Source organism: Paramisgurnus dabryanus, chromosome 14, assembly GCF_030506205.2.
Source record: "Paramisgurnus dabryanus chromosome 14, PD_genome_1.1, whole genome shotgun sequence".
NCBI classification, from domain to species: Eukaryota; Metazoa; Chordata; class Actinopteri; order Cypriniformes; family Cobitidae; genus Paramisgurnus; species Paramisgurnus dabryanus.
In genome coordinates, this window is record NC_133350.1 from 15,617,836 (window position 1) to 15,633,203 (window position 15,368).

The 15,368-nt window shown below is 37.7% G+C and overlaps 1 protein-coding gene across 2 annotated transcripts in view; it reads left to right on the forward strand.

Moving 5' to 3' along the window:
- The window catches only part of foxj3 (forkhead box J3), a 109,042-nt gene that overhangs the window by 67,830 nt on the left and 25,844 nt on the right, over nt 1-15,368 (forward strand). For both annotated transcript variants that reach the window (XM_065241220.2, XM_065241221.2), the window contains exons 3-5: nt 1,081-1,155; nt 8,011-8,094; nt 13,529-13,630. In XM_065241220.2, coding sequence (XP_065097292.1) covers nt 1,081-1,155; nt 8,011-8,094; nt 13,529-13,630 — 261 coding nt within the window. The remainder of the gene's footprint in view (nt 1-1,080; nt 1,156-8,010; nt 8,095-13,528; nt 13,631-15,368) is intronic.

A 15,368-nucleotide genomic window follows, 5' to 3' on the forward strand; every position in this document is an offset into this window, starting at 1 on the left:
GTGGAGACTCCCTTACCTTGACCTGCCGTTCCCTGCGGTCTTCTGTTAAATATCCAACACGATCAACCCTCTTTACAGGAAATGAGCCATCACAGCCTCATTAGATGTTATCCGCTAGGTCTTTCACATACATATTAACCTAGAATGATCTTTATTTGCTTAGTATGTTCAACTAAGCTTCTCTCTCATGATCGTGGTTTCCCATTGTCTGTTTGGCGCTAATGTCTCTCACCGTCAGCTCATTCCACACCACATCAGTTCATTCGAGAATCCCAGAGCTATTGTAACACAGCCATCTGTCAATACAATTTTGTCGAATGATTTAAAAACCTGTTCGTTTTAGTGTCTTAAGAGCCAAGAGCCTGGCTGTACTCCAGACAGTATTAAGGCACGATCTCAATTCAAGCCAGCTCCTCCCACTTCATGCCTCATATGGTGAAAAATTACTTGTGATCATTAAAGAATCGTGTAAAAAATGAAATAATAATTTGCATAATTAATTTTCCCCGGAGGATTGGAAGGATTAATTAATTGCTGTGCTATTAAATTGGATTTTTTTCATTAACCTCAGGACATCCTTCATATAAGGGAGTCTGTTTTGAGCTCTGGTTTCGGAAAGAACTGTGCAAATTTGCATTCGGACATTTCTGGGAATCGCCGAAGTGATAAAAAAGCTCTCCATAGTTAACAATTGTCGAGTCAGGGATTTGTAATATTGAGTTTAGGAATATCTCAATATTTTGCGATGGTCCTAATCTTCCTCCTTTTTGAGGCTGTCTTCTTCAGCAAGATGAATCTCTTTAATATATTTCTCTGGCCCGGTTGCTTTGCATAGTGGTGGAAGGATGACGCAGGATCTGTGCTATAATACCCCGGTGTTTTATTCATATTCTGTTATTTGCAGGGACTCGCTATTGCTACACCGCTGTCTGACAGCACAGTATAGGGTGCATGTAAATGAAGTTTTTAGGTACTATCGCGCTGTATTGTTGTGTAATATAACGAGAGTTGTGCTTCTGGAGTCTCATTAACCTATAAACAACCTAAACGCATCTCTGTCTCTCTTTTTTTCTCTTCCAGAACTCAATACGGCACAATCTTTCGTTGAACAAGTGTTTTCTCAAAGTGCCTCGCTCCAAAGATGACCCGGGAAAGGTAAGCTTTTCTCTCTGTGTTTTGTGCTGTTTTATTCAGAAATGCTCGTTTTGTACATTTGCTAAATACAAAGGATGTGACAGATTCGGTTGTTAAAAATGCATACCTATCCTTGTGAAAATAGATGAGAGCGAGCACTTGCGCTAACGCTTTAAAAGGGCTCTCTCGGGTGGAGAGAAAGCACTTCAGCCCGGCACTTACTGCACAGGAGTGGAAGGCCACCACCTGCTTTGCCACAGTCGGCAGGCAAAAACGTAAAGAAACAGTCGGCCCTGCACACAACTCAGACTCGGCCTTTAAAATAAGTGTATATATCCAGAAACACACACGGTTCTTCTCAAATGTATACGATACAGACAATACATCAAAGCCCTATCTCCAACATCAGCAGGCCCTCTGTTATCCGCCTTTCCATATAATACCGCCTTCTTTATTTCTCTGTATCCTCAGCCATCTTGTGCCATCGAGTGCATTCATACACGCGCACACACAGTGTGACATAAAGAGAAGAACGGAGGCATGCAGGGGAATGGGACTGAATGCTAATTTCATGTTTTGCAGTAATCCTCTGATATTGACACTCATGGGATCTGCTCCATTAAATACAAAATAATCTATCGCTGGATGATTCTATGCCGAATGCATGGCCAACATGTTTGCATCTCTAATGTTCAATTTGGAATTTGCCAGAACTCCCCCCGGAAGATGAACTTCAAAGCTCGCGCGGGCCTCTCTTGATATGTTCCATCAATATTGTAATATGGCGGGAATTCGGACTCTGCTGTTTGTGGGAGATAACTGAGGCGTGTTTTTCTGAATGATGGCTGAAGCGATTCTTTACCTTACCTCTGTGTCCCGGCAGCTCCAAGCAGGAAAAGATGCAATCTTTTTTTACCTTTAAGTGGACACATGGAGGTTCTGGAAAGGGAGGTCTAGCCTGCAGTGAGACTGGGGAAATGTGTCTTTCTTACATCCTGTACAGAAAGCCCCATTGTAAGGCAGGTGTTTTAGTAAATATTTATCACTAAAAAAATCTATGGCCTCCCCGTTTATGATTTCCCATTCAAGCAGCACACAGTTTATGTAGCATTATACAATGATATTATTTAGTCTTTTCTGCTTCGTGTGGATGTGGCCCAAGTGATGTATCAGTCTTGACACATTCTAATTATATTGCCATATATTTTTGGTGCGTGCACTATCCTCGCATACATTTTTTGAAAAAGTTGCTTCTTCTCTAGGGATAGTGTTGCAGCCTACACATATTCCCATCCCAAGGGATTTCACTTTTTCAAGATTTTCGGCTAATTAAAGGAACACTATCCAGCCTTTCCTTTTGCAGTGACAGTTTTTAAGTAGTTTGCAACCAGTCCCTTCGTCACATTCAGCTGTCTTTCACAGCATCAATTTCAGCCAAATGTTTTTTTATTAGAATAAAAAGCACCAAGGTGTGTAATGCAATGTGATGTTGCTGTCTGTTATAAATGATGAAGTATTTTGTGATCTAATGCTGTAAGAAACATATATAAATATTGGATGTATTGTGAAAATTGTGCTTAATAGGGCTGGGTATCGATTCAGATGTTCCAGATCAATTCGATTTCGATTCACAAGCTATCAAATCGATTCGATTCCGATTCTCGATTAAATTTTCGATTCCGGTTCTCAGGTAGGTTTTTATACTCGTTTCTCGATTCAACTCAATGAATATAGATTTAATACACATACTATATTAATAAAAAAGAACAGTGAACAGCAGTTTACAAGTGGGTAATTAATAAAAAGAAATTAAAAGCCACAACACGTCTTGCTTGCGAAATCTAAAATGCTTCCATTCCTCCGTTCAATGTTTGCGGAAATAAATATGAAAAAAAAATCGATTCTGCTCTTTGTGAATCGATTTTTAATCGACCACGTTTTAAAAAAAAAACGATTAATCGAAAAATCTATTTTTTTTGCCCAGCCCTAGTGCTTGAGCATCTGTTAAATGATTTGTTGGAGGTCTTATCTAGTCAATTTATTGTGTAAGAGCACCTGCAATATATACAATTGTTAAGCAACTCGTTCTACTTATGTTAGATTAGAGAAATTGCGGTATTACTGCCCACACAAATGACTTTCAACATGGCATCAACTTACCTCTCGACACAAGCTTCTTGCACCAGTTTCAGATAACGTCATGAGAAAGAAAAATTTTGTAATTAATTTAGGGAAACTATGAAAAACTGCCATGTAATATGATTTCAGAGAATTTGTTTTCTAAACAAATTTCCCCGGTTAAACAGACAAGGCTTAAGGTTGGTCCTAGAATAAAATACGTTTGAGCTATCTCAACTGAAAGTAACTTGCACTGATCTTCAAATATGCCAGTGCTGTTGATTTGCTCAAGATACACTCCAGTAATGTCTTTTTCTAAGTCATGTTTATAAAAGATGCCTTTACATCTTAAAGGGCACCTATTTCTTTGCTAATTTTTTTTTATTTTTGTGTATTTGGTGTGATACGGGTGTGCCTCATAAGTCTTGAAAAGTGAAGCCTATGGCTCTTTGATCGCCCCCTGGTGGCTGGCTGCAGTACAAGTGATAAACCCCGCCCTCTCCATTCAAACGAATGGGACTCTGCTCTAAATAAAAAAATATTTACACTTCCAATAAAAGTTTCCGAAAGATGTTTTTGGTCCTTTCAAGTAGTTGTTATCAAGCTGATATATGTTCAAGTGTTCATTATTGTGGTAAGTTTCATTTTAGCTTGTAATTAGGGCTGTCAAAAGATTAATCGTGATTAATCACATCTAAAATAAAAGTTTGTGTTTACATAACATATGTTTGTGTAGTGTGTATAATTATTATGTATATATAAATACACACACATTCATGTGTATATTTAAGAAATATTTGCATTTATATACTGTATAAACATTTATATAATTTATATTATATAGAAATATAAATATTTTATATATAAATATAACCAATTTTTCTTAAATATATACATGACTGTGTGTGTTTTTATATATAAATATTAATTATACACACTACACACACATATGTTATGTAAACACAAACTTTTATTTTAGATGTGATTAATCACGATTAATCTTTTGACAGCCCTACTTGTAATTTGATGCTATAGAAACGGGGCGTGTCGTTATGATTGGCGTAGTTGAATTGGTCGCGCAAGTGTTTGGGCGGAAGTTTGTTACCGCAGCTCCGCCTCTAGCTCCACGGACGATTCCTTCTGCGCATGCCTTGGCTCCAAACTGACGTTTTTACGTAACATGGCGGCGACCGTGGTCGGACATTTTTGGTTTCAATTCATTACAATGGTGGGAGGCGACGTCGCGTCGTCCATCTTTTTTACGGTCTATGGTGTGATACAATGTGTTTGTGTGGTTTATGATTAAAAAACACATTATTTTCCACATACCGTAAATTTTTGTAGTTCCAGATTTCCCTATCTGCCTGCAACAAAACTCATCAATTTGAATAGCCATGTGTCCCTGATTGGCCAGCTAATCTGTACATTGTTATTGGCCTGTAAACCTCAGAAATCTGACGCTCCTTACCATGTTTGAAAGATTCTGCCGCAATGCTTACAGGAGTTAAATTATAGTTAAAATATAGTCTAAGCGGGAGGAACTATTATAATTTCGGTCTTGTCTACATCACCAATTCCAGAAAGTAAACAGTTGCCTACAATCCTTGTGTTTGTTCTTGTCTAAGAAAAGAGATTTACATTAACACGTACTAATACACGTACTAATACACGTACTAATACACGTACTATTACGTTAACACGTACTAATACACACTTACGCACCAAAGGGAATGTAAAATCGTGAATCGGAAAAATTGGTGCTCTTTAACTAAGGCCTAGTCCCTGGCTTTAGCTAAGCCCTGTCTGTGAAACCATGCCATTGTGTTAGAAATATATTAGTGAAACAAGTTAACTATGTAGTACTGAATTGTGGGGTTACGTTAAAGTTTTTTCCACATTTCGGTGTTCAGGATTATTTGGGCCGTATTAAAACGGTGGCTCGATGATGCACTGGAGCCGCCGAGCATGGCCCGAGCCCTAAAACAATCACAAGCATCCATTCAGGTTCAGCGGTATTTGAAAGTAAAAAGAGACGGCAGCTATCCCATGAGTGGGCGTTGTTTCAGCGCCGACAGTGTAGACGCCCCACGGTTTGAGAGCCGAAAATCCTGCCTGTTTATCCATGATGTTGATAACTTGTTTATTTACATGGCATTTTTTTAATTATTCAGATTTGTCTGGGTCATTAATAACACAATTTTCTGTGGTGTGACAAACTGATCTCCAACATGGTGCCCGCCAAAGCACATTATATTAATAGCCTCAATTTTTATATTTATTTATTGCAAATTTTTATATTATCTTGGCTTCTTTTATGCATGTTTACATTTTAAACAATGATAAAACATATCAACAAGTAAAATAAAATTAAATCAAGTAAAACAAGAAAGTTTTAAGTAGACTGTATCACAAAAGTATCCCTCCAGATTGTTTTATCCATTGTGTTAGCCCTTGATAACAAAAAGGTTGGAGACCCCTGCTATATAGTATAATAATTATTCTCCAACTGTTATCTAGATCAGTCTCTTCTTTTTCTTGGTTTATTTCACACTGACATTGTCCATGTTACGTGATTGCTGGGTAATCATTGGCTGCACTTAAAGATCAGTGGATAACAGGGTTAACGGTGAAATTGTTTGACCTTTAAAGTGTCATGTTACAATGGTTGACCTGCATGCAAGCTGATACCTCACTACCTGCAGTTCAGGGTATTGGGGAGCGTTGTCATGCAAGTCACATGAAATGGCGGAAATTCCTTTATGTATCTCTTTTGATTATTATTATTTAGAGCAGTGTTTCTCAAACTTTTTTAGCCCAAATTGACGCTTGATCCTTCTTTTGACTCCTCTTTGGTTTAGCCACCGATCCATTTTTACGTTATTAAAACAGAATGGCAAGAACTGATTTCACAGTTTTGCAAGTGCATAAAAAATCTACTTAAATAAGGGACGATTGTATAAACACTTGCCTAGTTTAGGTCATCTTTTGGCGGACCACTGGGGGGGTTTGGCGGACCACTAGTGGTCCGCGGACCACACTTTGAGAATTACTGATTTAGACCAATCCAGTCAATTATAGCTAAAATGGAAAAAATGTAGGTTGGATTAATAGCTTTCTTAATTGTCCTGTGCCCTTTTAGATGAGATTATACTACACTCTTAATAAAAGCTGTAGATGTCACACTGTAAAACCTAAAAGTTAACTCAACTCAAACCATTTAAGTAAACGGGCTGCATTAGTTTTAAAACACATACATTTGAGTACTGTGAACATAAACAAATTGAGTCATATGCAGTTATGCACTTATATTTAAGTTCACACTACTTAAATATATAAGTGCATAATTGCACATGACTCAAGTTCAGAGTACTTAAATTAATGTGTTTTAAAACTTAAATGGTCTAATGCAACCGGTTTACTTAAATGGTTTGAGTTAAGTTAACTGTTAGGTTTTACAGTGCAGTACTGACTGAGTTTGCTTGACTGCGTCAAAGTGATCAACAATCATAAGTCATATAGTCTGTATGGCTAATTGATTCGTTTTCTATGTGATTAATGTTAATTACTCAACATTTTCTCATCAGGACCGGTTTAGTGCAAAAAAGTGGCTTTTTAATGCAAGATGTGATAATGAAACAAGCTTTGTTATTGGTTAGATCGTTTTGGAGCTTTTATCACACCTTAAAAACAAATGACAGTAACTGTCAAGTGTTAAACAGAGATAATGAGTTCATTTCTTAAGGTGGGAAAGTTGAAAGAGGTTTAGTTTAGTTGCCGGAGACATTGAATGCTTTGCTTATTGCCATGGCTTGTAACCTGTGCTGTGTTGCTGTTTAAATGCAGAGATTTACATCATTTTATCAATGTGTTTGGAGGCTGAATATCTGAGGAACGTGATGCGTGCGGTCTAGACCAATCCTTCAGTGTTTTCAATTATTCTCCTTGCTTAGGCGCTTCCACAAGATGTGCACAAGTAATTTTAAAGGTCCTGTTCGCACCCTCTCTGGACAATTGAGATTTTATCCCATATAAAATAAAATATTTTAAAATAATGCCCAAGCCTGGGGGTTAATTTCTTTTTCTTCCTGGCTAACTTCGGAGCCGGAGTTGCCTTTAGCTTCTGGGAAGAGCAGCACTATTGAAAAATAAATTAAACAGGAAGAATGCAAAGATAAATTATTCAGCCAGGGTCTTGGGTGCTTGGGTACTTGCAGCCCCAAACCAAGCTATGCTATTTTCTGCCTGATTATCAGAGCACAGACCTGACCAGAAATCCAACACCTCTGTGTCCAGCCCTGAACAGGAGCAATCGATAAACCCGCGGCTGAGGAAGAGGGGCTTCAGGAGGGGCTTAACATTTTACCTGCCTCTGCCAAGGCTCAGGAGAAATGCGAAGCGGGAGAGAGCAAGGGAAAGAAATGGTGGTAGTGAAAGACCCAACTTCGCACCTCAACATAAAGCTCAAAGAATGTCCGTCTGACGTGATAGGCCTACAAATGCGTTCGCTAAAACTTTGATAAACTAAAAGTTCAACGTGTTTGGCAGCAAACGCAGTACTTGCTTTTCTCTTGGAAACGTTATCTGAAGTCTTATGAAATATGATGTTTTTGTAAGTTACACATACATTTTGGAGCCCTATATCAACATCAGTAGCTTTTTAAGGTTATGTGTATATATATCATGGTTTTATTAAATAGACTTGATTGAATGGGCATGGACTTTCTTCAAGACTAATACTCCCTTTTCTCCCGTTTTTAGGGTTCGTATTGGGCAATTGACACAAATCCAAAGGAGGACACGCTGCCCACGCGGCCCAAGAAGAGACCACGGTCTGGAGAGCGGGTGAGCGAGAGTTTGTTTGCATGTTGACGTGTATGTGCTCACAGACCCCCTGGTGGTCAGTTTTCAGGCATTCACACTTTCTCTGACCAAACTGAGCTCATTACTTAAGAGTCCAGGAGTGATCAAAGAACTCAACACAGCACGGGTTTCACTCTTCTAGTTCAAGTCAATGTCATTCATGTACTTCATCATTTCACTTGATGCTGTGGTTGCTAAAACACATAGATTACCATTGAGTCACCGCCACTGTGATTAGCATTTTCTGCACCAGTGCTTTATCATCTATAGCATCGTTTTCAGACTGTGGGTGGGACCCACTGGTGGGCCGTACAAAGTCTCAGCAAAGTCTCTTTATTGATGCGTTGAATAACACAAAAACAGTTTAGTCCTATTAATAAGTATAAACTATATTTGAAGAGTTTGGTTCCAAAACGCAATAAACGTCATTTAAAAATAGTTACCGCCAAAATCAGTATTAAAAAGTAAAATCTTAATTTTAAGCAAAATCCAATATCTGCCGTGTTATTCTGTCATCTTTTCCACTTTTTTCCAAAACCCAATAAATGCCAGTCCTCCTCTGCAGAATGCAATAAATCTGCTCAGCAAATCACAGCGCACCATTCCATGCATTGCAATGGCGGCGCGTTAAACAAAATAGTACTTTGATGGCATTGATAAACGTGGTGGTTTTCTGTAGCGGGGTAGAAAGTTAAGCCATCAAAACGAGAGGCACTTGGGGGACGGAAAAATGTCGGCTGTTGCTTGTTCTCACATGACAACATCAAGCTTCTGTCATGCTAACACATTGACCCCAGGGGATCTTATGAAAAACGTTTCTTTATTATACTCAAAGTCAACGAAAATCGAGCAGGACCAAAACATTTTACAGCTGATCACTGTCAAAAAAGTTATACGACGTCCCAAGGATGACAGCAGCAATGACAGTGTTTTTTATTTGACAAAGTAAGTGTTTTCATTAACTCCATTAATGTTTATTTTTTATCAGTGTATATCACTAGTCAACTAAATTAATATAACATAGCAAAGATGAATGCACATTTATATATTGATTAAATATATTTATAGCATTTTGAAAAATTCCCTAAATTCAGGGATTTATTGCATTTTGCTGAAAAAATGTTTTTATAATAAATCTTTGAAAATCTAATTATGGATTTGAATTTTTTATGTTATTCTAACCTAAAGATGCTATGTGGAAGTTTGTAACAAAAATAGTGGTTTTCATCTTTCTTGGTATAGAAACACGTTTTTACCAAAATTAGTCAAAATGGATTTATTGCATTTTGGAACCAAACTCTTCATTTAATATGATAAACCGCAAGGCATTTTGGTGTTGCAAATGACCCTTCGACAAAAGTTTTATTTGACACGCAACCTGACCAGTCATAACATCAGTATTAGGTGCACCCTTTTCCCCACTGCCCGGGTGATGACACGAAAAGGTATTTAGTAGGGATGCACCGATAGGATTTTTTTGGGCCGATACCGATTTAAACACTTGTATACAATACTATACAGTTGGTCTATTAGCTAGTTTCTTTTTGCATCAAATTGTGAACATGGATTGGATCTAATTAACATTCAACTGAAAAACATAATAAGAGAGGCACAAATTAAGCTAAAACAAATATAATTAGACAGCATGACAACCTTCAAAGGTGGTTTTTGCTATTCAGCATTTATTTTATTAACAACATTAACTCAATTTTTACATATAATGGATTTCTTTATGCAGTTAATTAATAAACAATCGGTATCTGCCTTTCTCGTGCTATTGCCGATATGCCGATGGTTTCAAATTCATCAAAAATCGGCCGATAAATATCGGCGGCCGATACATCGGTGCATCACTAGTATTTAGTAATTCAAACCAATTACCCGCAAGACAGGGTATGCACAACTTCCTATAAAATTTGTCTGCGAATCCGACTGTACTGGCCACACTAAATGTTTGTGTCTGCGTGCTAAAACCAAACAAAGCGTTACCAAAAGAAGTTGTCTATACATTGTCTTCGTAATATTCATAATAAAAATTAGAGGTCAGTCTATCAGAACGGTTATAGTGACTGGAATGGTATGAAAATGTGTTATTAAAAATAGACATTCACGAAAAAAGTTTTGTTATGATGGTATTTAATTAAAAACATATTTCACATAAGATGGCATTGTTTAGTCTAGTACTTAGTCTGGACCGGTTAAATTAGCAAAATTAGTAGGAAACACCAGATTATAGGAGAGAAAGATTCCCTTGATGTTGCTCGTGTGTTCCTGCTTTTTATGAGACTGAAAATAAATGAAAAAAATTGTCTTGCCTTGTTGTGTTGATAGAAAAGGCATCAGGCTGGATGTTAGATTTCCTGAGCTGAGACTGCTTGCTTTGTTTTATGTCTGAGTCTGTGCTTTACCGCCTCACACATACAGGTTTAGTGATGGCGCACTTATATCTTTATATATAACTGTCTCGCTCAACTGCCTGAGTTTTTGTAGAGGGGGTCCAGCTTATTAATAAAGTGCGCCCCAGGCAGCCTTTTACATACATTGCATTCTGCAGTCATTTTTTAGAAAACATCAATTAATGCAGAGTTTCTGCACTGGTTATTTTCAACCAGAGCTTTTCCTTCCATTATTTATGAGCAGAGCTTACTGGAATATACAACACGGCTGCGCTCGACACCGGCCTCTGAGGTTGACCTGACTCAGAGGCGGCTTGCATCATTTTGTCCATCCCTGTGTTGCGTGAGGAAGACGAACCGATAAGGTTCAGCTATAGTTATATCGGGGGCAGAGATTGCAGACATGCAACCATAAATAAAAGGCTATTTGAAGACAGCATATGAAGAAAGAATGCTTGCTTTATTGGAGTACCAGATTCCTTACAATATAGTTGCAAATGCAACCAAATATCCAAAAATATGCAAGAATAATAGGAAGAGTTCATATGCAAAACCCTCTGACAAGTGTGTCTGACATAGTTTTTCTAGGAAAGCCTTCCAGAATTTTTCTCCATGTAGTGGAGTTCAGTTGAACCCAACGATTTAAAGGTCCAAATTGCAGTTTCATGAAATTTTCTTGAAATAAACCTTTCTTTCACTACAAAAATCTCCAATAGTGAAAAAGTATCTGGTCACTCTTCACTGTCCATTCAGAATAAAGTTAAAAGTCTCAACAATCTGGTCAGTATTCTAATATATTTCAGCTAACCTCATTTAACCAGGAAACAAACCTTGACTTATGTTCACCTTGTTTATCCGTGCACTTTAAGGAAAAGTCGTTGTGGGTATAACGAATTCTACAATAAAAAATGTATTTCTGAACAACCTGAGGCCGGAGTAAGTGGATTTGAAGTGAAAGTATTTGATGAACGTGTAATCCATGCAGAGAGAATTTGGTTAATATCATTATGTCGTTTTTGACAGAAGTGATGTTTAGCGGTATTTGCATCTGAGCTCTTCATATGTTATCACCTATAAGTAGGGCTGTCACAATGATTAAGTAATCGTCTTGATGTCAAACAATTGCAATGATTTCAGATCACCGCAATGATTGCACATCTCTTTAAAAAACACAAGGGGGAGCTGCAGCGCCTGTATAAACGAGACCGTATCAGATGGCACTCCTTATCTGACAGTGTATCGCAATACATTTCAAAGCCGTTCAAAAAATCCAAATTTAGGGAAGTGAAGGATGCTTTTCTTAAGAATCTGTATGGAATATATATTTTTGCAGGCACTACAGACATGTGGTCCAGTACTAATATATCGTAAGTAGGATTGGCTACTATTTAAAGCCTGTTCTGGTATAGTCCGTTCAGTTTAATTGCATTTTTATTTTTTATAATTTTTCAGACACTTTATTGCGTTTTTTTCTTATGAAGAATTTTCAGGTTTTGAAAGAAATTTTTTATTAAATAATTACTTTTAAATATGTGTAAAGCTGCATTCAGACTAGCAGTGACTAGCAATAGCAGAGCGACGCGATCTAAATTTTTAATGAAACCTCTGTGACATGAGCGACAATGACCGTTGGCGACCGGATGGGCATGTCCAGTTGTGCGAGAAAGTTGAGAAAGGTTTAACTTTATGCAAATTATGAGTGACCTTCTGGAGCGACTACCAATGAGAACGAAGCAGTGGAGTTCACATCATCCGTCTGTCGTCAGTAACTGGAGTGGATGGTTCTCAATTGTTTATGATAACCAGATTTAGTAACGCCTTTTTTGAAAGAGACGAGCGACACACAACGACAAAGTCACTTGTAATGTGAATGTACCTTTATGTGTATTAATATTTACTGCCAGGTGAACCTTGCAAAAGATTTAATTAAAACAATCACAACAATGTGAGAAAAATATTTCATAAACAAGCAACAAATTTATGAGAATTAAATGTCAAAGCAATAAAACAGACAATTAATTAATTTTTAGGCAATTAACCATCAGCAAAATTTTGATTCAAGTTACTATTAGTCGCCAACGTGGTTAGAGGCACTCATAAAGTTTCATCTGGTTAGTTAATTGTAGTTTTCTGTACCATGCTCGATGATTTGAGCATGTAAAATAAGTGAATGTCATGCATAATAAGCGGTTCCCTTATTAATTTTGCTCTTTAATATTAAATGTCTTTCCACTCAGACGGACTATATGGAAAATAGCACCTGTTCCCACCATGGTGCTTGCGATTTGTGTTGATGCTGTCTGTTTTGTGTATGGTCGGGCAGTTAAACCATTGTCATTTATAATTGCAACACTCCAGACTTCAGTGAGAGGCTCATTGTCTCTGCGCACAGCTTTGCCCTCAGGCCACACACAAACGTTTTTCATATCCACACTTACTTCACTCATATCAAAAACCTCCAATTAGATCCATTCTCTCCCATCCTGATCCTGCATGAGAAATAAGCGGGAACTGTCTTTGCAAGTGTGCGATGCTCGCTATTAAAGTGTATTTCATTAGACACTCTCTCTCTTTCCTCACATCTGTCCTCATGCTCCTGCTGTCTCCTCAGAAATCCTTTGACATTAAAATTTGTGAATAAGCAAAATCTTATTTATGTCTATCACAAATTAAAAATCACATTGTTGCAAGGCAATCCTCTTACAATAAGCAGTTTTGGGAGACGGGCGTGTGAGGTTATCTTTACCCAGGCAAGAGCAGAGAGAGCACGGGGGTACTGTTTTTTTTCTCTTCTGCTCATCTCCTCCCCCAGAATGCCTCCAATTGCCTTCAAATTTTAAAGGTGTTGCTCTTTTGTTGTTGATAAACGCCCGCCGCTGTTGCTCTTAAACGTGCCCTCGCTTTGAATTTAGTAACATCAAATCCCTTTGAATATGTAGAAATCAAAGTGACTTCAGATTGCTCATCATCTCCCTCGTTTTTATCCTGGTGGCTGAACGTGCTTTCTTGTTTTTCTGCAGGCATCTACACCGTACAGCCTGGAGTCAGATAACTTGGGAATGGACTGCATCATCTCTGGAAGTGCCTCTCCAACGCTGGCAATCAACACTGTGACTAACAAGGTAGCGTTCGGTCTCCAACTCCACAAGCTCTTGCTGGGTTTCAAATAGCAGCTGACACCACCGGCCTACATGCCCAGTTTCTATTATATTTATCCTGGCATAACTATATACATTAAGGACTGACATGTGATGCCTTTGTTTACATGAAGGCTGCATTAGCTGAGCCCCACATTGGGTTTTTTGTTTTGTTCGTTTGACAATACGTATAAAAGTTTTGCATATGCAGTTACATGTAAAGCACACACAAGTAAAATCACTGTCAGGTTCGCTCCTTGCAATGATACTGTATTTTTCCTCTTGGAATGGAGTTCGGGTTTGTGGTTGGTTTTTATGCTTTCAGCTTTGTGGCAGTAAACACTTGTGACACCTTTCTGCAGGAGAGCACCAAGTTTGTTGAACGTTCAGAGGTTTCATTACTGCTTTATGTTTTCAGACAGAGTAACTCGCCCTCCATGGCACGACTACATGGAGAAGTATGCTAAAAGGAATGAAGCAAAAACACTCTGAAATTTAAATAGGCTTTTTAACCTTACGCGCTCCGCTCTTGGCCTGGTGCGAGCCGCTCTGTCTCTGGAGTGCTTTTAAAAAACCCCAACAGCATCAGTTATTAATTTACTTCAGGCAATAAACCAATAGTTTTTCATATTATGCATACTAGTGTGGACTGAGGGGGGATGTAGGGGAGATTTAGGGAATTAATTTTGTTCATAGTTCTGTCGGTTGGGTTGAATTATACTTAACTTTTGTGATCCGCTCATTTGGCTTGAATACAGTATGAGCAGATCTGAAAACCAGATCGATGTTAATGTGTTTGTAAAAATAAACTGCATTGTAATAAATCTGTTCAAAAGCAGTGTCTATGCAGCTGGATGATTCTCGCAAAATCAGACTTATGAGGTGTCATGAAATATTTTGATAAAAAAAGTAAATGCAAAGTAAGAGTATCAAAATAAGAAGCATACAATTACAAACATCTCTTTATGTACTATTTTGCACATGATTTCAAATGGCATCATACAAACCAATTTCGTTGTCTCTTTCACATTTAAGTGGAAACTTTTCATTACAGCAACGTGTCCATAACTGGATTTGGGTTCTTCGACATGGAAATATTTATAATTAAAAAATCTAAAAAATAAAAAGCTTGTTATACTATAAACATTTACAGTAAAGAAACATGTGGTATTTGGTAGGGATGTAACTATTTAATCACGTGTCCCATTAAAAATCGATTCTGAATCGCAAGGCTTTGATTGTTTGTTTCATGCACAGCTTGTGCGTGTACTACGGCATTTGGTCAGTAGGAACTCCTTATCAATCTAAAATCATTATGAGTCGGAGTCGTTTATAACGTGCATTTAAAAAAGCAACACTCGTTAAATAAAAATCATTCAAAATATTCTTTATTATCATGAAAATACCTGAAACAATTTGAAGAACAAAGATATAAATATTCCTGTAGACATTTCCTGGAATAAGGTTTGTAATGGTACTTCTGTGGCACAAAGGGAGTTTCTGCATGAGAGCGCCCCTTGGTGCTCGGATGTGCCGGGATTTCACCGTAATTCATTGAAATTAATTCATTAAGAAAACGCGCATTTGCACGGTTAATCGTTACACCCCTAGTATTTGGTGATCATTGATAAATGTAGAGACAATAGTAATGAATATAAATGTGTCCAAGACCAATTTTCTCATCCTCGCCACAATTTTTAATCATTTTTTAAGCCCTCAAGGA